Source organism: Ictidomys tridecemlineatus, chromosome 8 (assembly GCF_052094955.1).
Source record: "Ictidomys tridecemlineatus isolate mIctTri1 chromosome 8, mIctTri1.hap1, whole genome shotgun sequence".
NCBI lineage: Eukaryota > Metazoa > Chordata > Mammalia > Rodentia > Sciuridae > Ictidomys > Ictidomys tridecemlineatus.
Genome location: NC_135484.1, coordinates 9,162,914 through 9,189,160, shown reverse-complemented (window position 1 = coordinate 9,189,160; position 26,247 = coordinate 9,162,914). Strand labels below are relative to the sequence as shown.

The 26,247-nt window shown below is 40.8% G+C and overlaps 1 protein-coding gene across 2 annotated transcripts in view; it reads left to right on the top strand.

Moving 5' to 3' along the window:
- Snx9 (sorting nexin 9) overlaps positions 1-26,247 on the top strand; it is a 103,238-nt gene that overhangs the window by 51,861 nt on the left and 25,130 nt on the right. For both annotated transcript variants that reach the window (XM_078018832.1, XM_013356916.4), the window contains exons 5-7: positions 14,510-14,675; positions 17,017-17,164; positions 23,262-23,346. In XM_078018832.1, the coding sequence (XP_077874958.1) occupies positions 14,510-14,675; positions 17,017-17,164; positions 23,262-23,346 (399 nt within the window). The remainder of the gene's footprint in view (positions 1-14,509; positions 14,676-17,016; positions 17,165-23,261; positions 23,347-26,247) is intronic.

The window sequence follows — 26,247 nt, the reverse complement described above, 5'->3', positions numbered from 1 at the left end:
AGTCTCCCTGTTCTTTGGTTTTACAGTTTAACATTTCATATTAGCACTGTACCACTAGGAAGAGTCAGCAGCAGGTGGTGGTGAGTCCTAGAAACTGTTAAAGTCACATTAATAGCTGTCCTTGTCTCTGTCACCCATTCACTGGTGGACAAGTTATGTCAGTTGCCTTGGTTCTAAAAAGGTTCTCACTGTAGATCTTTAAAAACTCAGATCTCTGCTTCTATTAGAATCCTTACTTTGGAGAAGTTATTGGAAAAATATTCTTGTACTTAATAACAATGGGATTAAACTTTAGTTAAAAGTTTGATAAACCTGTGTGTTTTATCTGAAAGATTTGGGCTTGAGAGATTTTTCTGTTTTCTTTAAATACTAGAAAGATATGCATAATTGGAAAAACTCTTCTTCTCATTTTGTTAAAATCTTAATGACATGGAATTCGTCAAATCTCTCTCTTCCTTGGCTTCACAGTTTCTCCTGGTCTCCCTTCACCCCCACCAAGGCCTGTGGTGCAGGGGAAGCTTTGGGGTCAGACCCAGGCTGATGTCTGGCTGAAGTCAGATGCCTGTTTCCTGGGGGTTGGCAGGGGGGCCGCAAGGTAAAGGGTGGCGGATACATGGGAGATATTTCAGAAGTACTGCTCTTCCTTCCCACCTCTTTCCTTTCCAGGGGCTCCTCTGTCCTTCTTTTTTGTTCCATCCTTTCTCCTCTTATACCCTCCCTAATCACAGAGATGATTCTTTAAAAATGTCTCCCACTCTTGAGTTTCCCATTTGCCCAATTTCTAGTTTTTCGCCCAACAATTCTTGTCTGCTAGTCTCTTCTGTATCTCAAACTCAGCTTCAAAATTGCTCATGATTTCCCCACAAAACTAGTTTCTCTTCCTGACCTTCCCTGAATGTTACTTTTTTTCTGTGCCCTCCTTTTATTCTATTTTAAAACTCCCAGGTGCTATCATAAGCCCTCATTATTGATAGGTATGTTCTCTGTTCTTTATGTATGTAAGGGGAGGGGAAGGACTGAGAACCTTTGCAGTGCTCTAATGGAGTCTCTCTCTGAAATATCCTCCAGAGGTAGCATGGCATGGCATCAGGCTCCAGACCAAATTGCCTAGGTTTTAATCCCAGATCTCATACTTTCTGTGTGACTTAGGGTAAGCTATTTAACCTCTCTGTGCCTCACTTCTACAACCTCATAGGATTATTGGAAAGAATAGTAAATGAAAAAACAGTCCTAAAGTATTTAGAACAATAGTTGGTACTTAATAGTGGTTTAGTAATTGTTCTCTTATATACCTCTAAAACAAGCCATTAAATATGTCAGTTCTTTGCTTAAGAAACTCTAGGGACTCTACATTGGCTCCTGAACCAGCTATCTGCTATAAGTCAGAGGGCTGTCCCAGGAGGCAGTTACTACTTTGAGTAAGGCAAAGTTCCGCAAGCAGACTCTGAACACCTGCACATGGGAAAACTGTAGAAGAAATGCATCTGAACTTACAGTTACATTTCTGAGTTCTCTGCATGGCCCCATCCCTGCTCTTAGGGATGTGTCTGCTGCAGCCACACTGGCTGTGCACCCGGCCCTGGGGCTGTCCACCTGTTCTCTGCACCCTTGACTCTCCTAGGGAGGTCGGAACACTCCTTCCATTTGCTGTCATCCATCTGCCCATTTGAGGTTCAGCTCACACACCATGTCTTTCATGAAACCTACTTTTGTTTCTATTCATTCCTCCTCTGTCCTTCCTCTGGGTTCTCTTAGCACGATTTGTGATTCCAATTCAAATTATATCGCTCATTTGTAAATTTCTAAGCCTGATAAGCAAAGATTGTATGTTTTCCATTCCCAATAACTTATAAGAAGCCTTGCACTGTAACCAAGTGCTCTGTGCTTATTTGAATTATTTTTCTCAGGCCTGGGGTTGTGGCTCAGTGGTAGAGCACTCACTTAGCAGGTGCGAGGCCCTGGGTTCGATCCTCAGCACCACATTAAAAAAAGTAACAAATAAATGAATTATTTTTCTCAGTCATAAATACATCACAAGGTGCTTCACAGTGTTAGTATTATGAAATACACAGATTTCAGCTGTGTGTGTTCCCAGCATTGGCTGGAGGCCTGAGAGCTGTCTGCCAGTAGCCATTGTCCTTCCCTCTGATGGGTCATACAATCAAAAACGTCACGTGCTCTTACAGAAAACTCCCTGGGATTGTTAATTACTTTTTTCACAGTTTGGATATTAAATACATACACAAAGTTAAGTGGTTATTTAGGGACATAACTTCTTCTTATTATGCGGAAACTTTCCATGTCATATTTGTGTGACGTAATTTTTATTGACTAAAGGGATAAGAAGGGCAATATAGTTTGCTTTCTCATGTCTCAAAAGAAGTCCATTTTTAGACCACTTAAGGCTATTTTTAGACCGTTTTAAACCAGTAAAAAAAACCTTCACGAAAGTATTAGATTTGCTTATTTCATTACCCTAGACGGCTCATAACTGCCTGCTGAACTTGCCTCTCTAGAAGCCTGTCTGGGAAAGGCCACCTTCCCATCCCCCACATGAATCTACTTGATTACAGACTTTTTAAGGAAGACTTTGTACTGGTGTCCATACTAACCTCATTTCAGATGCTTGACTTCTATCAGGTGACAACTTGATTCTTCTGGGGGGCTTTTCAAGAATACATGCTAATGAGATCTGTTGTAAAGGTGGTTTCTGTTGTTGCTAGTTTTTGTCTAATTGGAAACAAATGAAAAAAACAAAGGATTTTTGTTTATTTTCAACCTGAAAGCTGCAATAATAAGGGCCTTGAGCAGCAGTCAGCAGCTGCTGTCAGCAGTGCCCATAAAAGGCCATTTCACCTGGATTTCTGTTAGGCAGGTCTGTCGCAAAGGAAGCTGTGTTGGCTGGCATCATCTATTCCCTGTGTAAAGCTTCCTGTTAAGACTTTGGGCTAGCAAAGTACATAAACCTCTAAGGGAATAGAAGTATTACCCATCTATTTTGCCACTCCATTTATTATCCAATTATTTAAATAATTAACACCTGAAATTGACGTCTGTGGGTTGGCATGTGAACTAGCAGAGGAATTTTAAGTAACTAGACTTGTTTTGGTATCTCCCGGTCAGTGGTCTTGCTGCACCTGGCCTAAGTACATCTGGTATGTCCTGGGTTCATCTTCATTGCTAAAGCAGTGTGTGCACTTATCTCTCTAGCAGTGTTTCTCATCATAGAGGTTCATATGTAGAACTAGATCATGACTTTTAAATTAAAGTTTTGTAAGGAACTAAATAGGAAATTTCCAAGTTCTTCTGTATTTTGGTTAGGATTCTTACCAGTTAGGCCCATGGATTTACATTAATTTAGTGTGTTTCAACTTGAATGCTTTTTGTTTGTTTTTTGAGCTGGGGGGGGTGTCTGGCTTTTTGGCTTTTTTGGGGGGGGGGCCTTTTAAGGTTGTCACCTTTTGGGACACCATTTGACCTGTTTCCTCATTTGATTTTTGAACCCTTCTTGCTCTTAAATATTGCTGATTCTGTCATCTGTGTCATCACTGAGTCAGCGTCAATTGGTTTTTACCTTGTTATTTTCCCACTTTTTTCATGCTTGGTAATTTTTTACTAGATTGCAGAATTCAGACCCTTTGGGGGAAGAGTAAAATCTTTTATCATTCTGTTTAAAATGTGTTTGTGCATAGGAAACAGATATTTGCTTCCTGTTCCCCTTTCTAACACAGTTGGCACATGGTTGTTAGATATTTGGTGAATGAGAAATGTCTGAAAAAGACTTTGTTATTGTAATCATGTAGAAAGTGATATTAAAAACAAAACAGACAAACAAACAAATAAAAAAACCTCAACCTTCTCCAAACAGCCTTCTTAGTGAAAGGTGAATGGTAACTTTCTTTCTGTTCATTTTCCTTGTGAACCCTTGGGGAAAGTCTGGGCCTAGAAGTTTGCAGCCTTATAAAAGTGGATAATCTTTACCTTTCCTTTTCAGTAAGTTCTTACCTCACCTAATATGCAGGCCAGTTTTAATTTTCCCACTGTCCCAGAACGTCCTTGACAGCTGACTTATGAACAAGTATCCTTGATGGGACCCAGCATTACATTACATTACATCTGATTGTGTCCTTTTAAATTTCCTTTTTTTCAAAACTAGCACAATGCCTACTTTTAAATTCTGACTTAGCTTGTTCTTTAGAATTCCGTCTGCTGGATTTGTCTGGTTGTTTCTTTGTGTATTAAGTTGTTCCTTTATCCCCGTTATTTTCTACAAGTTGTAAATTATATCTATGGGCTTAATGGACTCAATTGGACATTTTAGGTAAGAATGTAACACAGGTCATGTTGCACATTTCACATTCTCTCAGCCGCTGTGGTTGATCAGAGCAAACCCTGGTTCAGGTTGGTGCCAGTCTTTTGCCTCGGTCATGTGCTTTCTCCTCCTGCCAGTAAGCTGTCTGGTGTGACTTAGCACCGTTAGCCCCTCACCTCCTAGCTCCCTCCATGTGCAGCCCTTGCCTGAAGCAGTGCTGTTGTTGCTTCTGGGGTGCCGGACTGGCTTGCCACTGTTTCCCTCCATCAGCTGGAGCCAGGCAGCTACCGTGTTAGAAATTGAGGGTAAATACAGAATGCTTTCTCTTTAATTATCAGTTTTCAGAGTTAGGTGTTGTTTCAAGTTTGCTCAGACTAGTGATTGAGTTTTCCTTTCTTCTGGTTTGTAGTACCGTGGGCCCATGGATTTACATTGATTCAGTGTGCTTCAACATGAGTGTTTTGAAATTTGTTTTTTGGGGTTTTTTTTGGGGGGGTGCTTTTAAAGTTGTCACCTCTTGGGAGTCCATTTTGCCTATTTCCTCTCCCCATATGATTTTTGAAAGCTTCTTGCTCTTAAATATTGCTGATTCTGTTATCTGTGTCATCACGAGTCGGCATCAACTGGTTTTTACTTTGTTATTGGTCATATTTTCCCACTTTCTCATGCTGGTCAGTTTTTATTACATGGCAGACATTGTGATTTTTACCTTGTAATATGGTGGATAATTTTGCATTCCCACAAATGTTTTTCAGCCTTGATGTGGTATAGACCTTAGTTACTTTGAAACTCTCCTTCTTTCCAGTTCTATTTTTAAACTTCTACAAGTGGGACCAGAGTACATTCACTCTAGACATGTTTTTGCCCTTCTACTGAAGCACAGCCCTGTATTGCTGTGTCTGGTGCACTGTGAGGTCAGTTTCTGTACCAGCTGGAAGAACAGCCCTGTGAGGATTGTCCTCTGATCTGACATGTGATTCTTTCCCTGATGGGGCAGTTTCTTCACATGAGGTGTTGGTCAGGTGTCAGCCTCAGATCTGGGGTGTCCTCGGCAGTGCTCTGCCTCAGATGCCAGTTCTGCTGCCCCAAGTGAGAGACCCCTGTGCTTTGTAGGTTCTCTATCCCTTATGTGTGACCTGGAAAATCTCTTCAGGAAGTAATCTAGGGCAGCTGTAGGGTTACTTTGTTATTTCTTGTGTCCCAAGAGTTGATTGCCTAATATCCAGCAATTTGAAAACAGTTTTCTGTTTGTCAATTTTATTAATTTTAGTTGGAATGTAAACTGGTCCATGTTACTCTATCTTGATTTTCTTCGTGCATAAATTGAATTCCAGATTTATGTTTATTTACATCTGTAAAATGAGAATAATGAGAGATACCTGGAAAAGTACATTCTCACAACACTGTAGACTTCACCGCACTGACTCCCCACTGCATGGCTGTGGGGCTGGGATTTGAGGCCAGGAAGCTGCTCCACAGTTGTGCTCTTGACAACAGTGCTGCAGTCTGGCCGTTGGCCGGTGTTGTGGGGTCCAGTCAGTCACTCATCTCACAAAGCTGCTGCCCTGCAAGCCAGGGAGAACCTTGGCACACACACAGGATGTTTGCTCCTGTGTTCATGGACTGACCAGTCCATCCTGCTCACAGCAGGGATTGGTAGGACCCACTGGTGCCTCTAGCTTCCAGGTAACAAAGTGACTTTGTTGATCCTGGCTGGTCTCTCACTTGTCTAGTATCTTTAAAAGCAAAATATTCAGAACCTTGGCATTTTGAAACCTTGGCTGTCCTTTCCCTAGAGTTTGTTTTGGTGGCTGTGCGACATGCATGACTTTGGCTCCATTCTTTCTGTGCAGCTTTATTCTTCTCGTGCTTCAGTGATGCTGTATTATGATAATACCGGGCAGCAGATTTGAGAAGGTAAACTGCACTGCTGTTGATTGGGGCCTTTGCATGTGCTGTTTGGAGTGAGTGGCACGCTAGATTGTTGTGGCTAATTTAGCCCTGCCACCCGTTTGCTGTTCCTGGGAAAGGCTTTGGTTTACTTCTTCTCACCTGTTCACTGAGCACCTTTTTTGTTTCAAGGTGGATATTTTGGCTCAGATTGGTTGTGTTGAAGGTCTTAGCCAGTCACCACCCTCTTCGTCTTCTCCTTCTCCTTCTTCTTCCATTAATAAGGTAAATTCCAATTTGAATGCAAGAGGAAATAAACATTTAATGACCTTTAAAGTCATCTTTTCCTCCCAAGCAAGGGAATAGTTTCAGGTTGTGTCCTAGGAAAGCTCTCCTGGCAGCCTAAAGCATGGACTGCTAAAGAATCCAGACCTTGGAGGCCTTTGAGCTGAGAAGGGTTTGTGGAGTTGTCCCGGGGGCAGTAGCGCTGAGGACAGTCAGTCAGGAAGAGCTTGGTTGGTACCATGCAGGGCCAAAAAGAAGAGTCTGAAAATGTCACTCTGCAGAAATGAGACAGGAGGGGAAGTTAGAAGAAAAGACTAGAGAGGTTCCTGAGAGCTTGAGCCTCAGCCAGGAGACAGAGTGGGTTATTGTAAGAGCAGCCTCTGCAGTTGAGAAACCACAGGCATTATTGGGGTTGAGAACAAAGAAGTTACTGGCCGCAGGAGCCTTAAAGCAGATCCTTGTAGCCCTTAAGTGCTTAGTGTCATCTCTTTATTTTAAAGTTGTTCTAGTAACATGACGTGTCATTGAAAACATTTGGAAATATAGCTGTCCGACCTTTTCCTTGGTAGTATAAATTGATAGTTGTACCACTCAGGTGAAGATTTGCTCGAAGACTGCTGGTATTCATTCTTTATATTTTAGACTGGCACCTTCTCTCATTAAGGTAACCTCTGCTAAATGTGTTCCACTGTAAGGTATCATGTTAAATGCTCTATATGCATTATGTCATTTAATATCTTAACAAAACCCCGAAGAGGAAAATAATGTTGTTATACCCATTTCAGAAGCATGAATGCTAGGAGGGTGAAGCCAGCTGCCCACATTCACACAGCTAACCAGGGTGAAGCTGGGATCTAAACCTCTATGGGTTTTAGAACCCAAGTTTTAACCACTGTACCCATGTGCAGTTTACTTGAATCAGATTCCACCAGTTTCATGATGTGATTTAAAATCCACCCAGTGGACTGGTATTCTCCTAGTGCATTTTTTACCCATATTATATAAAGTCATGTGCCATATTGAAATGTTTTGGTCAGTGACAGATTACATATATGACTGTGGCCCTGTAAGAACATAATGAAGCTCAGAAAGCCCCCTCACCTAGAGATGTGGTTGCTCTGTCCTAAGGATACCACTGGTTGCTGGTGTTGAGTTCTGCTCCCTCAAATGTTGAAGTTTGAACATTAGAGAAGCCCACCTAAGAAAGCACATAAAGCAGGGTTTATTTAAAATGTGGTAACATAGACTTCTCCCTGGAGGGAGAAGGGGGCCATCGCTAGTATCCTGGTATCCTCCAGAAGCAAGACATTCTGCCCTTTTTATATGTCCTAGGCTTCTTTTGTTCTGCCCTCTTCCCCTTCTCTCTCTCCTTCCTGTGTACATGACTAGGCCTAGAAAATGCTCGGTGGGATGGCCAAAAGGTGGGGAACAGGTAGGCTGATGGGGGAAAGGCAGGATGATGCAACCAAGGACACTTAACAACCCTTACCCCTCCTTGTAGGGAGGGGCAATTCTTGGGACAGGTTACCTAAGCGGCAGGTTCTTGATAAGGGTGGAGGAAAGGCTCTGAAGGAATTAACATTCAATCCTTCAGGGAACAGTCTCCAGCTTCCCAGACTCACTCAAAATTGGCCTCCTTGATCTGACCTGACTTCGATTTACCTTCATCTATGCTGATTGCCTGTCTAATTCTGGCTTCACTAACGTGATAGTTCAGTGCTTTATGCAGGTGTCTTTAGTGATGCTCTTGTAAGACCCCCACACTGCTAATCCTGTAAAAGTGGTACATGCATTTATGTACAGCACATTCTATTCACTAATGATAATAAAGGGCCTGTTACCAGTTCTGTATTTACTATGCTATACTGTTTATCCTATTCTTTTAGAGTGTATTCTTTTATTTATTTAATTTTCCGATCTTCATTGAAACAGTCTGCTGTGTTACACCAGCAATAGCCTCTTACATACTGTGTTGCAGCGTCTCTGATTGAATCATTCTGTTGAACTTGATTTAATCTCAGGTTATTTGTTTCATTGTGGCCCTAGGAGCACTAGGCGATACCACATGTGCTATACAACTTCTGTGTATAATGGGCTGTACCATCTGGACATGTCCTGGGTGGTGTTTGTTTAACAAATACTTAATTTACTGAGCACTTACTGCGTGTCAGGCACTGAGTTCATAGGCACCAGGAGATGGCAGGTGACTCCAGGGAACACAGCCCTTCCCTGTATCCCCTGTGTATCTTCTCTCCAAGCTCAGAAGACAGTTATTGTCCGTGCAAATTTTGTTTGTTGACTTTTCCAACATTTTGTTAAAATCTTAAGCACAGAAAAGGTAAGTGAATTTCATAGTAAATAATCACATACCCACCTTCTAAATTTTACCGTTATCCCTCCACGCATCTATGCTTGCATCTTCCAACTTTTCTACAGTATCTGAGATAGCTTTCATAACTCCGAAGTTATGATTTTTAAGCCCATGGTGGTGTCATTTCTAAAAATAAATTTTTCCGTCGTTTGCTAAAAATCACTTATTCTGTGATCAATCACAGCAAGTTATTTTCTTTCTCTCCCCCCACCCATCCCTGCCTTGGCCCTGGGGATTGAACTCCAGGGTTTCTTTACCACTGAGCTGAACCCCCAACCCTTGTTATTTTAAGATAGGGTCTTGCTAAGTTGCCATGGATAACCTTGAATGTGTGATCCTTCTGCCTCAGCCTCTCGAAGCACTGGATTTACAGAAATGTGCCACTGTGCCTGGCTAGCAAGTCATATTCTTAGAAAAGACTTAAGTAGTATACATAAGGAAAATTTGATCTCCCCCTCTGTAAAATAGCAATAATGTTATAAAGGTTAGATCTCTGATAAATTGTAGTATTATTTCATCTACACTATCAAGAACTCACATTAAGTCCTTGCCTCTATGAAAGATAGCAGTATCAAAGCAGACTCTCTTACGTCAGACCCTAACAAAATGGAGCTGGGGGGACATGTAGGGCCCTCTCGCAAGTGTGCCCATAACAGACGATGCAAGATTCTTCAAACTTGAAGCATCCAGTATTCCAGTGCAAGGATGCTGGACTATCAGAGGCTGTCTCCACCGATACACTAATGCCAACTCCTGCAGAAAGCCCAGCAACCACTTGTCTTTGTTTTAAAACAGCTTACATGGACTTCTGTTTTCGTTTAAGAGCTTTCCTCTGCCCCTCCTCTTCAGCTGTGCCGAAAGCCCCCTGGAGCACACACAGCTGGATTCCCATTCTTTGCTCTTCCTAAATAATTTCCTTTAATTTTTTTAAGAGTGGATCTGGGTTTCTGTTCCTCAACTTAAGTTATATCACTCCATGCAAGGTATTTTGCAAGTATTTTGGAAAATATTTTCTAAATAAGACAGGACTTTTGTGAGCCTTATGACTGAGTGGTGGGCCTGACCAACTAACAGCAAGTAACTGTAACAGAAGGCTGACTTTACCAGAATGTGACTGAATGAATGTCACCAGGTAGGCTCTGGGAAGGATGGATCTCTCTGGATAGACCTTGACATGTAGGAAGAAGAGGGAATCAGGACAGAAAAAGTATAGCATGAGAAAAGGCAAGAGATGTAGAAGAGTCTGGGAAAATGTGAGGTTTGAAACAAGAGTAAAGATTTGTGATGGATATTGAAAATAGAGGATGGATTGTAATGAAAGGACCAGGCCGCCAAAATGCTTGATTTGTCAATGGAATAAGGAGCTTGGATTTTCTTCCATGGACAGTGAGACCTCATGAAGGGGTTTTAATTATATGTGGTAGGAGAAGCTTTGTACTACAGGGGGTGGGAAAAGAAAGAGAAAGCCAGGCATGGTGGCCCATGCTTGTATTCCCAGCTGTTTAGGAGACTGAGGCAGGAGGATCCCAAGTTTGAGACCAGCCTGGGCAACTTAGATGCTGTCTCAAAAAGTAGACGGGGCCAGGGATGTAGTTGAGTGATAGAGTGCTTGCTTAGCATATGTGACACTCAATCATCAATGCTAGGAAAGAAGAAAGGGAGGGAGTGGGGGAGAAAGACCGAGGGAGGGAGGAGGGAGAAGTAGAAGAAAAGAATAAAAGAGGCATTTCAGAATCAGAAACCTGAGCCAAGTTGTAGAATGGGCCTTAATGTGACCTGATGTATGTGTTTAAGGGCCAAAAGCATTTGGGTTGAGAGCTAAGAAGTCAGAGAGCAATGTATGGGAAGGGTAAGTTTGGAGAGAGAGACCAAGAGGGACTGAGCTGGCTAGGAGAGGAAGGTCCCTGGTAAAGCTAAAGAGGTACTTCCTGTTGGTTTATCGTCAGCGGGAGTCAGGTTGAATAAGATAGAATGTTCTAGAAAATTACCAAAAAAATGCAAACAAACGTACAAGAATTATAACCAGATAGACCAATAGGATCACATACATAACCAAATAATATGCCTATAAGTTGTAAACAAACAGTTTTGAAAGAACAGTAGTGTTTTCTGTCCTAATTAAATGAATTGTGACTTTTTGAGGGTATGTGCTGTGACTGGTTCCCTTCTGATTCTTTCCTTGATCTTGATGAAAATTCTTCTGGCCAGTTTGCTGTCAAGGCTTCCTGTACTTCCACTCTCCTGTCCTGGTCCACAGCCCTCTGTTCCTTCATATTTACCTCTCAGCTCCCAGCACTCTCTCTGAAGCTGAGGCTGCCTGCCTGGAGTTCCAGCCTCAGGCGGGGAGTGAGAGGTCCAGCACAACCTGGGTTCCTGCTCCTCACTGGTGCCTGAGCACCACCCACCACCTCTGAAGGTGAAGGAGGTCAGCGCTGAATCTTCTAGATAAGCAATTTTCTGAACTCTTTGCCATCTTAGTCTCCCAATCTTTTGTGCTTTCTGAAGCTCTTACTCTGAAAACAAAGCCTCATAACTTAGAGTTTGGAGGATACAGAGAATATGCTGCTGATTCAGTCCCTTAAAACAAAACTTCAGGGGCTGGGGTTGTGGCTCAGTGGTAGCACGCTTGGCTGGCATGTGTGAGGCACTGGGTTCGATTCTCAGCACCACATATAAATAAACAAAGTAAAGGTCTATCAACAACTAAAAAAATTTTTTAAAAAAATTGCAGAGGAAGGGCTCTTTCCTAACTAAAGCATGAAGCATTGTTAGGCCCTCAGCACAGTCACTTCATATCCACTGTCCACCAGAGTGACTGGAAAGTCCATCCCCAGAGCTGAGTGACCCTTGGTGAACTCTGTATTTGAGAAGCCCACAGGCTTGTGATGAAACTTCTGCTGTTCATATTGGACTTAGGGTAACTTTGTTTTCCTGAAGCTGTAGAGGGTGTTAGAGTGTAATCAGGCTCCCTGGCCCAAGGCCCCAGCTGTCCACCCAGTGGTGGTTTGCAAAGAGGACGAACAGACTAGCCACAGGCCATCCCAAGACCAGAAAGAGCTACTCATTAGACAGGCCAGGTGGTTTCCTTGCATTTCTTTCTTTCCTTTTTTGTTTGTTTGTTTGTTTTTATGTGGGAGAGAAGACTCAAGTAAAAGGGAAAACTTGGTATTCCATGTTCCTAAATTTCAATACAGAAAATGTGGGGGAAAGGGCAGTATTTTCTCAGACTGTATCAGTGAATTTCATAAGGTGATTCAAGTGAGAATCAACACATTTTTTAACCTTGACATTCTAATGCTAAAGTTTATAGATTGGTTTAATTTAAACACACTTAGCTAAACAGATTAAAGATGTCATGTTGAAGTGTTGATGGTATCTAATGGGCTGCAAAGCAGCAGGGTGCCAGCAGCCACTAAGAAATAGCAGAGTGTCCAAAAATAGACCCAAATTCAGTCTGTGATAAAGACGACACTTAAATCAGTGGGGAGGATGGATTATTCATTAAATGACATTAGGACAACAGCATAATACAAGAAAATATTAAGCTGGCCTCCTATGTTATTTCTTATACTGAAGTAATTTCCAGACATATTGGGTAGTTGGGTTGGAAGGCGGGCTACAGGATCCTGTTTAAATAGTTCTGAAAGTATGGGGCTGTGTGTTGCTGATTCCAAGATTTCCTCCACAGATTGATAAATACATTAAAAACTGCTCAAAAGAATAGTGAGGGAAATATTTTTTAAATACTTTTTAAGTTTTGTAGCCTCTAGTTGGGCATGACAGAACCCCCCAGCATGTTGGTAGGAATGAGGGAACACACCTGCAGTCTCTGTAAAAGCATCCCAACAAAACCCACTTATTCTAATTATACATATCTTTTTCCCAGGAATTTTTCTTCTGAGCATTTCTCATATTTCTGTGGGATACATAGGAAAAGATGTTCAAAACTATACATTGTAATATTGTATTGAAAACAAGATAAATGAATTTATTAAATTTGGGAATTAAATACAATAAAATTCTTTGGAGACATGTAAAAGAACATTATTGTGTCCATATATGTTGCTACACGTTAGAGGATATATCATGCCAGTAAATGAGAAAGCTGGGCATGGTGGTACACACCTGTAATCCTAACGGCTCAGGAGGCTGAGGCAGGAGGATCACAAGTTCAAAGCCAGCCTCAGCAAAAGCAAGGTGTTCCGCAACTCAGTGAGACCCTGTCTCTAAATAAAATACAAACTAGGGCTGGGGATGTGGGGATGAGTTCAATTCCCAGTAACCACCCGCTGCCCCCCTCCCCCGCCAAAAAAGAGGAAAACAAAGTGCAGAACAAAATGAGAATTGGACCTACTTACATGGTTTTAAAACAAAAAACAATCTCTGTGCTGTGGATTTTGCAGTAAATGTCTACTCAGGTTAGACAGAAATACAAGAGGCCCTTATTCTGGCCTGGGCTCTTGTCCTAGGCCCCAGCAGACTAGGCCAAACCAGAATGGGATCCTTCCTGCTAAATGCTGCATAAGCAAACTGAAATGTAAGGAAGCAGATCCATCCCAAGGAGACCAGCTTTTCCAGAGAACAGGAGAGTCCATCTGAGTTGGGGGAAGGAAGGAAGTCCTTTTTAGCCCTTTTAGCAAAAATTAGCCCTTTACATATAAAGGGCTTTATTCCTTACCAAATAAATAAATAAATAAATAAACCTGATTTAGCTACTCAGCTGTTTTATTATTCTATTTTTTGTTCCTACCTTAAAAAAAAAACCCTTTGCCCTCTGTGAATTCTCATTCTGTGTTGTAGGTTGGAAACTGCCCAGTTCGTGAATCTTGAATAAAAGCCAATTAGATCTATAACTAATTTTGTTGCAGTTTTGACTTTTGATAGTAGTGGTTGTCTCTGAAAGAGTTACTGGCATCTTAGGGTAGTAGACATGTTTAATTGCATATCCTTTTATTCCACTTGAAATTTTTTTCCTGTGCTTGTATTACTTTTTCAAGTAAAAATAAAAGCCTAAAAAATACAACAGATTGCTATAAAACAGGTCCTCATCATCATCATGTATAATCCAAAATACAGTGTTGAGTGAAAAACAACTTGCAAGACATACAATATGACATTGTTTCAGTTTTTTTTTAATATATATTTTTTTGGTTGTAGATGGACACAATACCTGTGTTTTATTTATTTATTTATATGTGGTGCTGAGGATCGAACCCAGTGCCTCATACTTGTCAGTCAAGCGCTCCACCACTGAGCCACAATCCCAGTCCCTTGTTTCAGTTTTAACCCATAAAACAGTTGTTATTTGTGAGTGTGTACGTGTGCGGTGGAATTACAAAACACATGGGAATGAACACAAAAAAGTTACTTCTGGGGAGGAAGAAGAAAAAGGGCTCCATCCTAGTCTACTACTTTCTTTGTTTCTGTTATCAGAGTTCCTAAGAAAGTACAGCAGGATGTTGATACCAGGAAAAGGAGGGCAGCACTTTCATTTTGTGCTTTCCTATACATTCAAAGGAAAAAAAATACTGAGATTTTAAAATTAGGAGAATTTTTCTTGGCTTTTTTCAGCACTTGTGTTGGGTTGGGTTGTTGCTGAGTTAAGTCACACTTTCCAGAAGTCACGGATATCTTTCTCCCCCTCACACCAGGTCAGCAGTGGCAATGACCCCTGGTCAGCCTGGAGCGCCTCCAAATCTGGGAACTGGGATGGTTCGGATGGCTGGGGGGCCAAGCCCGAGGGGACTGGCCCCCAGAGAAACTCTGCCAACAACTGGGACTCTGCCTTTGGCCACCCCCAAGCTTACCAAGGACCAGGTGAGGACAGGGTCCCACTGTAAGTGACTGGTAGGAACCTGGGTGAGAGGCAAGAAAACCAGTCTGGTTTTGTTTTTCCCACACTTAGTGCACACGCCACACTTCAGTGGCCAAACCCTACGCACCAAGCAGTTTTGCAGCAGGTATTGGCTAGGGGTCCTGCGGTGTGCCTCAGCCCTGACACTGCCTACTTGGAGTCAGCCATGGGATGCCCTGTTGGGGTCCCATTAATCTGCTGAAGCCCTTGGCAGAGCTCAAGGAAGCACTTCCCTCACTGTTGCCAGTGTGTTGCAGAGGGTCATTTTTCTTCCTTGTCATTCTTCCCTGAACAGTACTGTAACAACTGTCTATGTAGCATAGATATTCAGTTTAGAGATGGCTTACAGGATACAGGAGGATGTATGTATGAGTGATCATGGAAATACTGTACTAGCTAATAAAAGGAGCTTGAAGTGTCTGAGGATTTTAGACTTTGAGTGTGGTCAGTCCTGAAATCAATCACAGTCTCTTATCCCCAGATACCAAGAGACAACTGTTAGAACAAAAAATTCACCTAGCATTCCTCTTGCTCTGGAAACTACAAGTATTTTAGGAGTCCTTTGCTGGAAACTGGGGCAGAGATCAAATATATGTTTATTATATCACAGTATCACACTGGGTCATCTGAGTTAAAAATAGATTTTATTCAAATGAACTGTTCACAGTTGCTCTTATTCACTAATAAAAAAGAGAAAAAAAAAAACAACCCTGAGTCCAAATGTAGACCATCATGAATTATAACGTTCAGTCCTGTCTCAGTCAAGGAGTCCTAGGTTCACACACCTGAAGAGCCAGTTTCATGAATAAGAGTCAGGGGCCACCTGGCCTGTGAGAGACTATATGCCTCCCTCTGGACTCCTCCTCTCCTGTCCTGCCCACCCCTGGCATTCTTCTCTCTGCTCCTGTAAGTTCATCTTTTCAAGGATTCCACATAAAAGTGAAATCACTCAGTGTTTGCCCACCCACATTCCCATTAGAAATGCACAAGGATTACCTTTTCTCGGAACCCTTGCCAATACTCTGTATCTCTTGACTTTTTGATCATTGCCATCCTAACACCTGTGAGATGATGATACCTTCTTGTGATTTTGATTTGAATTTCTCTGATGACTAGTGATGTTGAGCATTTTTTTATAAATCTGTCAGCAATTTGTATATCTGGAAAAATATTTATTTAGGTCTTTTGTCCATTTCTAATTGGGTTATAGTAGTTCCCCTTCTCTGGGGTAACATGTTCCAAGACCCATAGTGGATGTCCAACACTGCAATATGAAAATCTATGATTTAATGCCTTTTCTTTTCTTTTTTGGGGGGGGCCACAGAAGGGGTTTTATTAATGGACACTGCTGTAGCTAAACTTCTAGTCCCATCTTTTTGAAGGGAATAGAGCTTTTCAAACGCTAGCACAGCAGATTTAATGCCTTTTCTAACTTAACCAAGTATTTATCACACACTATAATCAACTTTTACAATTTGATATGTGACAGCAAAACTAGCAAGGATTTCTTTTTCCTTCTTCCTGATTTCATGGGTAGAAGAGTTGTTCTTAGTATAGATTTTAGCAAACTCAGTCCATGATTTTTTTTCCTTCTTAAGTCAAGAATTCCTCCTTTTTTGCTCAATGGAAGCACTTTACAGCTTCTTTGTCACATCTGAATTTTCAGCCTCACTATGTTTGTGCTTTGGAGGCATTATTAAATAGAATAAGGGTTACCTGAACACTGAGATATGTCAGCCAGTCCACCTCATGACCCAGCTGGCTGACTGATAGGTGATGGTGTATCCAGCATGGATAAGCAGACAAAGAGGTGATCTGCATCCTCAGTAGGATGGAGCAGGAAGTCACCAGGTTTCATCATGCAATGTGAAATAGTGCAGTTTATAACTTAGTACTGGTTTGTTTCTGAAATTTTCCATTTAATATTTTTGGACCATGGTTGACTCTGGGTAACTAAAACTGCAGGAAGTAAAACTATGGATAAAGGAGTCTATCCTTTCCCCATTGAGTCGTCTGAGTGCCCTTGTCAAAAGTCAGTTGACCTGACAACCCTGTTTGTTTCTAATTTATCTTTTGCACTTTTTTGTCTTTTATCATTTGTCTTTTGTCATGATTCAAGCCTAAAATTGTCTGACTGCAAAGCCTGTTCTCTTAACACCTACATTATACTCCTATATTACATCCTTTTTTCTGCCTGTCAAAAAATTGACTAGTTTGTTCAGTAGTTGTTATCAGAAAATTAAGTAATTTTATTTTATTATTTTGTTATTTTTTTTACTGATGTTCTTCTGTTCTCACCTCTAGCAACTGGTGATGACGATGACTGGGATGAAGACTGGGATGACCCCAAGTCCTCTTCTCCTTACTTTAAGGACTCAGAGTCAGCGGAAGCAGGTGTCCAGCGGGGAAACAGTCGTCCTGGGGCCTCCTCCATGAAGCTGCCACTTAACAAGTAAGCTTCAAAAGGAGACGAGGAAACCAGGCTCTGAGTTTAGTAATATATCTAAAATACAAGGAGGCAGTTGGCTCTTCTTCTGTGTTCAGTGATCTGTTGAGTTTTGGGTATGGCTTGGCCATTTTAATTTGCATCTTAGCTTGCAAGTTGATTTTTAAAAATCATTTTAGAGCATTAGCAAAATATTTATTCCATTTAATGATCTACCAAATAACTTTTATTTTACTTTATAAACTCCATGGTATATTTAGCTATCATTGCTAAAAATAATTACTAATAAGAAATGTAAATACATGTATGAAGCTAAAGAAAGCTAAAAATAATATTAATATCAGCTACACTTTTTGAGGGGAAGATACCAGGGTTTAAGCCCAGAGGCACATAACTACTAAGCAACATCTCCAGCCCTTTTTTAAAATTTTTTATTATTTATTTATATTTTTATAAATATTTTTTTAGATTTAGGTGGGCACAATATTTTGTTTTTATGTGGTGCTGAGGAACAACCTCAATGCCTCACGTGTGCTAGGTGAGTGCTCTACCACTTGAGCCACAACCCTAGTCCCTTACATTTTTTATTTTGAGACAGGGTTTTGTTAAATTTCTAAGTTGCTGAGGCTGGTTTTGAACTTACAATCCTCCTGCCTCAGTCTCCCTAGCCCCTGGAGTTACAGGCATTTGTCACCATTCCTGGCAATAACAGCTGTCTCTTAAAAGTTCTACTCTTTTATTAATAACTAACCATGTCCCAGGCATTGTACAAAATCATTTGCATGCATTTTCATGTCCCTTTGTGGTACATATAGTCCCTGTCTTAATGGGGAAAACCGAAGGCCAGGGAGGTCAGGTAACACTCAAGCTCACACAGGTGGCAAGTGACCTAGCCAGAATTCCAGGCCATCAATACCCAAAGCATGTATTCCTAGACTACAATGAATATGTTCCCGAGATCTATTTTCACTTAGATTTATCTTAAAGAAAAAATGTTTTTTTATAATACTTGCAATCTTACTGCTTAACAAGAATGCATGTGGCAAAGAGTGAATATGGACTTAGCACTGTAAGATTTTTGGTAGAGAATTCTAGTAAGTTTATATAGTATACTTCATAGTGTAACTTGAAGGACAAAAAGTATGTCATCTTCTTCAGGTACTTTTGTTTCAAATAGCTTGTTTTCTAAAATTACTAATACTTGTTTTTAAGTGTTCCAAGTTCATGATTCAAAGTAGTTATTAAAGAATATTCATCCAGTTTAGAGGCAAACCAGTAAGGCTCACTTCTGATTTCTCACTTCAGACCCTAAAATCAAGGAGGGCCTGGAATGAGATATTCTAAGGTCTAAAAGAAAACAACTGCCATCCAAAGTTACTATACTCAGCAAAGCTAGTAGCAAATCCAAGGGGGAAACAAATACTTTCCATAACAAGAATAAACTAAAAGAATTTGTGAGCACCAAGCCAGTACTACAAAATATACTCAAAAGATTAACTACACACAGGGGAGCTAAAAATCAACCCCCAGCTGGTCGCGATGGCACATGCCTGTAATCCCAGCAGCTCGGGAGGCTGAGGCAGGAGGATTGTGAGTTCAAAGCCAGCCTCAGCAAAAAGCGAGGTGCTGAGCAACTCCGTGAAACCCTGTCCCCAAAATACAAAATAGGGCCAGGGTTGTGGTTCAGTGATAGAGCGCTTGCCTAACATGTGTGAGGCACTGGATTCCATCCTCACCACCACATAAAAATGAATAAAATAAAGGTATTGTGGCCATCTACAACTAAAAAAAAAAAAGAATGGTTCAAAGGCAAGGCATGATGGCACACACTTGTAGTACAGTGGCTTAGGAGGCTGAGGCAGGAGGACTGCAAGTTCAAAGCCAGCCTCAGCAATTTGGCAAACCCCTAAGCAACTTAGTGAGACCCTATCTCAAAACAAAAAAGACTAGGGGTGTGGCTCCGTTGTTAAGCACCCCTGGGTTCAATTCCTGGTACTAACACCCCCCCTCAAAAAAAAAGAAAGGCTTGAAGAAGAAATGAGAATAGAAATAAAGAAATTATTAAAAACTTAACGAGAACAGAGATACAGCATATCTCTGGGACAGCATGAAAGCAGTTCTAAGAGGAAAATGTATAGCCCTGAGTGCCTACATTAAAAAATAGGTCCTGAATAAATAAACTTATGCTCTACTACAAGGCCTTAGAAAAAGAACAAACCAGTTCCAAAACCAGTAGAAGATAGGAAGTAATTAAGATCGGAGCCAAAAACAATGAAATTGAAAATAAGAAAACAACATACAGGATCAGTGTCACAAAGTGTTGGGTCTTTGAAAAGATAAATAAGGTTAACATACCCTTAGCCAAACTAACCAAAAGAAAGAGAACACTCAAGTCAACAAGATCAGAAATGTAAAAGGAGATATCACCACAGACCCTTCTGAAATCTGGAGGATTATCAGAATTTTATTTTGAAAATATATACTCTAATAAACTGGAAAATGTAGAAGACATTGACAGATTTCTAGTTACATGTTACCTGCCCAAATTGAATCAGATATAGAAAATCTAAACAGACCAATATCAAGTAATGAAGTTGAAACAGCAATGAAAACCCTTCCAGAAAAGACCTTTAAAGAAGAACTAACACCAGTCTTTCTCATATTATTCCATGAAATTGAAAGGGAGGGAACACTCCCAAATACATTCTGTGAAGCCAGTATAACCCTGAAACCAAAACTCTACAAAGATGCAACAAGGAAAGAAATCTACTGACCAATATTCCTGATGAACATAGATGCAAAATTCTTAATAAAATATTAACAAACCACATTCAAAATACACCATGAACAAGTGGGTTTCATTTGTGGGATGCAAGATTGATTTAAATATATGAAAAAATGCTCAACATCTCTAGTAATCGGGGAAATGCAAATCAAAACTACGTTAAAATTTTATCTTACTTCAGTCAGAGTGGCAATGATCAAGAATACAAACAAATATAAATGCAGGTGAGCTTTTGGGGGAAAAGATACACTTACACATTATTGTTGGGACTACAGACTAGTGCAACCACTCTGCAAAGCAATATGGAGATTCCTCAAAAAACTAGGGGTGGACTCACCACATAACCCAGCCATTCCACTCCTTAGTATTTTCCCCAAAAATCCAAAGTCAGCATGCTATAGCAATACAGCCACCTCAGTGTTTAATAGCAGCACAACTCACAATAGCCTAATTATGAAATCAACTCAGGTGCCAATCAACAGGTGAATGGATTAAGAAATTGTGAAGTGTGTGTTTGTGTATTGTATGTATACACATTGGACACACACAATGGAGTTCTACCCAGCCATAAAAAAAGAATGAAATTATTGGCATTTGCCAGTAAATGAATGGAAATGGAGAATATCATGCTAAGTGAAATAAGCCACACTCAGAAACTCAAGGCTGTTTTCTTTTATATGAGGAAGCTAGAGTAAAATAAAGGAAAGAGGAGGGAAGGATAGGATATCATAAAGATAAAGGGAAGATCAGGATTGTAAAAGAAGATGATCAAGAGACAGTGGAGGAATGGGAAAGGGGAGGTCATGCAGAGTGGATTCTTAAAAATTCATGTTATGTGCATATATAAGTATACCACAGGGAACCTCACCTTTACGTATAAGTAAAAAGAACCAATCTCACCTTTATGTATAAGTAAAAAGAACCAATCTGACATAAATAAATAGATTGAGTGAAAGAAAGTTTAGTAGAATAGAGAAAGACAAATTGTGAGGGAAAAGGAGTGGGGAAAAGTCGGGATCATGAACTGAAATTGAATTCCATGCATGTGTTAGTTTGTCGGGAGGAACCCAACTACTGTGTATTACTATAAAGCTCTAATTTTAAAAAGTTCTTAATGTGTATGGAAAAGAACTGCAAACGTAATGTTTGGCTGTTATCTGGAGCCAAGGTTTAGAGGAGGCCCACACATTCCAGAGTCTATTGAAATCACCCCAGGGATTAAGTAGGTCCCTTGCACCTCTCTCCAGTGTCTTCCATTATTGTTTTCATGGTCAGGTGCATAATAAATTTAGTCATTCATTATTACCATATCTTGTTTTTAGATTCAAATTTTAAATTCTCAGTATGGTCAGTAGTGATGTCTGTTTCTCTCAGTTGTTCTTTAAGCCTTAATATAATGTTTAAATCCCATTTAAATATAATCTGTCTCTTGGACCGATTTTGAAAAGCAGAGACTAAGAAAAACCAGTGGCCATGTTTCCTAGCCATTGTGTGAGGCTGACTCACACAGCTGCCCTGCCCTGCTCTGCACTGGCTCTCAAACTCTGAATTTGATGACATGTTTGAACTTCAGTTTCCCTGTCTGTAAAGCAAAGAAGTTGGCTTTAATTAAGCACTCTTTCTGCTCTAAAATGTCATTCCAGGTTGAAGCCAAACTAGAGTAGTCTCCATGTAACCCTATTCTTCTCAGGCTTCCTTCTCTCTGTGGTGCTGGGAATAATTGAAGTCATATGCATTTTTACTTAACTAGACTAATACACATGAGTCACTTTGAACAGTTATGAAAATTTTAAAAATGTATTTACAGCTTTTCAGCAATTCATTTTATTGTCAGCTGTATTCAACTCATGGAATATAAACCTTATACTAAAAGGGAGACAAATAATTTAAATATGCTTGAGCATTTTAAGATCTATTTTGATAATGCTCAAGAATTAATAAATTACATTGCCGTAGCTGGATGTACACAGTTAATGCTAGAATTTTGTCATGGTCCATAAGAATACTAAAAAATGTGATGTGCTTTCTGTGCTCAGCTCAGTCACCATCTGGTCAGGGAGTGATTACAGTATCTGGTTCCCAGAGGTCCTTTAATGAAAGGACCATGTTAGCCTGCTAGTTCATTAAGTATTTAGTATGTCCTCAGGACTGGTTCAGGTCCTGGAAATACTAATACTTTCTCTGAAGTCCCTCTAGTCTGCTGTAGTGTGTAAATGGACAGTGGCATTAAGTAGGATAAATTGTGTAGCAGGCATCTGAGTACAGAATGCTGAGGCAGCACAGAGAGGGATCCCCCCGAGGCTGCACTGAGTATCTCCATACTGGGTTCTTCACACCCCTCAATTCCCTTATCACCCAAGAACGTGGGTCGTCTCAGTTCCATTCTTCTCTGGGGAAACCACCTGAGTGCTCGAGCTGCAGTTCACATCCAGAGCCACCGACTCCAAGACTCCTCTTTGTTCTTCCCTGTCTGGGCTGCATTTTAAAGCATGTCTAGGGTATGGGGACTTCTGGGAAGCCAGTTAAGAATGAAAGAAAGGTACCAACCCCCGAGCATCATGCAGGCTTTTGGCTAGGTATATGAATGAAATTAGAAGCGAACTGGGACTTTGTAAAAGTAAATTTTCCCCCCGATTTTAGGTATTTTGCTTTCAGGATTTTTTAGTAAATTCTAAAACACATTATTTTCTTTTTGAGAAGTAGCACTTTGGATTACTGTGCACCTATTCTAGTTGTTCTACAGTTTTAGATATTGCCTTTGAATGTAGAGTTGTAGCCATATGCATTTATGATGCTTGGGGCTGACTATGAAGAAAGACTTCTATCCTGTCTCCTAAACTGACCCTGAAGGCATTCCAAAATAAAATGGCACAGATGCTTGTGAACAGAGTCGGCATTCTCGGCCTAACTGTAGTCACCCTGCATGAGTGTGTTAAAAGGCACCTGTACTTTGGAAGTAGAATGCCTTTGTGTACCCATTGCTCCATGTGGCCTACTCAAATTGGTGTGCTGGGTAATAGGGCATGGGAGGGGCCTTTTTCAGGTTTCCCTTTACAATGTTGGTGATAGATGGTTTCAGATCCAGTTACACAGAGAACCAATGAATATCACACCTTCTAAAATCAAACTGCTCTGGAGCGTAATTAAATGATGAGCTGGCCATTGAACATTACATCAGGTTTCATTTACTACACTCCAGTTCTGGTGTATCTGAAAGATAGAACAAGGTTAAAGCTGGGGTATCAGGGAAACATGGTGAGACTTGAGAATTTTCTGAGGAAAGGCATTAAGACTCACAACATTTATCTTCATGGTTAGATTTCCTGGATTTGCAAAACCTGGAATGGAACAGTATTTGTTGGCCAAGCAACTAGCAAAACCCAAAGAGAAAATTCCCATCATCGTAAGTTTGTTCATATTTTTTGCTTTGTTTCTAATTAAGGTCTTTTACAGCTAAAAGGGTTATCAGTCTTCTGGAAAGTATTTTTAAACAGATTTTATGTCCCAAATAATTGATGATATCCTAGTATTTTAGGAGTGTTAAAGATAATTAGCATAAATTAGTGCCTGAATATTATCCAGATATTCTGTTTTTAATCTTTGAAATTATTGTTATTGAAGCAACACTTCATAGACATATTCTTTTAATATCTTTTCTATTGCGTATATTTTGCATGCTGTTTTTCTACCTATTTTAGCTAATAAGCTCAGTTCAGATGTGTCAGTTCCACCTTGGAAAGCGCAAGCATGCTGTCAGAATCAGGTCCTTTTCCCAGGATGCTGGTCACAGTGCTTCTTGCAGAAGGCCAGCTGTCAGCTCAAGCAGTGGAAGCTGAGCGCTATCAACACCAGGAGGGGCTCCCCCTGTCTTAGAATACTGATCATTATGCAGAGTGACACAGGCTCTTTGGTTTCATCCCATGTTTTGATCTAGCTGTATGTTCCCAAATGAAATTCTGGCTATTTTCTGACCCTATCCACTTAACCCTGTGAAATGTGAAGTGGGGCGGCCTGGGGTAGAATTGCCATGATGCCAACAAGGATGAGGAGACACTGGTCTGGTTCTATAATTTTTGGTTCTGGACTTGATGAAATTGCAGGAATAACACTGGATGCTTTAATTACTTGTTCTCACATCTTTGAAAAGCTTCAAATCCTAGAAACCTCCAGACAGTGGAGACCCTTTTATCTTTTCCCTCAAAGCAAATTTGGGGTATACCTTACCAAAAGTAGTAGTGGAATTAACAATTATTTGATTTTTTTGTTTGTACCAGGCTTTTAATAATTTTTTCATTCCTCCTTGAATCTGAGTGGATTTCTTTCCTGGAAGTGTTCCCTTTACACGCGTGTGTGTGTGTGTGTGTGTGTGTGTGTGTGTGTGTGTGTGTGTGTGTAAAATTATTCTTTTGGTTAAATTTAGAACTCAACACAATTAAGAGCCCATGGCTCTGCCCTCACCTTCATAAAGTGGATTTTGTCTTGGGGGTGACAGTGGTGGACCAGTGTGGAAAGCTGGGGCCTGGCCCTGTCTCACGAGCTTAAGGTAGAAGCAGGGCTGCCTGTGAGGGCCTCTTGCATGGAAAGGGAAGCTGAGCAAAGCCACAGTCTTCGGGAAGCCAGGAGAACCCAGAGACCTGCTTCTCTATTTGGAAGGTACAAGTAGCCCTTCCCACTAGTGAAATATGGCCCCGGGGACATGGCCAACCCTGCCTCTCAGTGCCAGTCATGAGGGAAGTTCCCCAAGGTGCCCTTGGGTTCTACTCTGAAGCTTTCGCAGAGCTTCCTGATTGTGGCCCCTCTGGGGACAGTATGGCTGTTTGTTCTCAGAGATCTTCTCTTTAGTCCCTTACTCCAGTCCTCGGTTGCCTTCCTGACCTAAAGACCTCTGGACTTTCATACTTCATACTACTTTTTCCCTTGCCCACCTTGAGAAAGAAAGGGGACTGGTTGTCACTCTTTTCCCTTAAATTTGCTGGTTTTCCCTTAGAGATCTCAGCCTGCACATGGTCTTCTCGTTTCCTTTTTACTCTTCTTGCTTTTTCTAACTGTAAGATTAAAAGCTGTTTTATAAAAGACTATTTTCATTTCTCCCTGAATCTGAGTGGATTTCTTTCCTGGAAAATGTTCCCTTTACATATTGTTTTTTTTACTTTATTCCTAGATTACATAATTTAGTACTTTTCTATTCCAATTCAAGAAGTTAACATATCCTCAAGATCATAAGGACTCTTGTTCTTTTTTTAGTTATTATTGGATACAATATCTTCATTTTATTTATTATTTTTAAGTGGTGCTGAGGATTAAACCCAGCACCTCACAAGCACTAGGTGAGCGCTCTACCGCTGAGCCACCCAAGACTCCTGTTCTTTATATGTCCTTTGATGGGATCCACTGGTCCTACAGACTGGCTCTCAGAAATCTATAAGTTTCTATTCATTCTGAAATGGGTGATCCAGAGCCAACATGAAACTATCAGTCATTCAGGGAGTGATATCAGGAGCCTATGTGTGAGCCCCAGGACCCATAATCTTCTGCAGCCACCTCTATAGCCTTATAGTTCTAAACAAGATGAAATGGCCACATTCAGGACTGCAGACTTGTTGGCAGTTAGCAGTGCCTGGCAGAAATGATCCTCAGGCTCCACACTTACATGCAAGTTCCCGGTACCCCCACAGAGAAGTTGCCCAGTTCCCTTCCTCACCCCATCCCCAGTGAAACCCCAGTTTTGTAGTGGAAGCGTAAGAAGCCTCACCTGAATTTATGCCTTTGCCCCTTGGTCACAGATGGGAAAAGGCAGCGGAGAAAGAATGGGGCCTGTCTTTTGGTAAACCTTGCCTAGCAGGTGGAATACCCGGCACAGGAAGTGAGCCAACCCACTGCACAGACATGCCCAAGAGAAAACATATGGCCTAATTCTTGCTTTTGAGAAACAAAATAAAAACTCCCTGCCTACAGTAAAGCCGTGGATGTGAGATCCTGGCCAATCCAATTAGCCATTTCTGTAGCTTTGAACAGAGCTATTCAGAATTATCATCACAGATCAGTTGCCCAGTTAAAAACTGTTACTAGTTCACCCAAAGTACAAAAAAATGAGAGTATTTCGAAAATTTGATGGTAATTTGACATCATTGAGAAATCCAAATGTGTAAATTTTTACTTCGTAAAACTATTAGTCTGTAATAGATTGGGAAATTTTTTAAAATGGCTTTTCACAAATAGCTTGAGAAACTGATCTAGAGAGAGGCACTGTGTTCCAGCCAGTACTTGCCTAGATGGGGAGCCATTTTCTCCTCCTTGTGGGCCA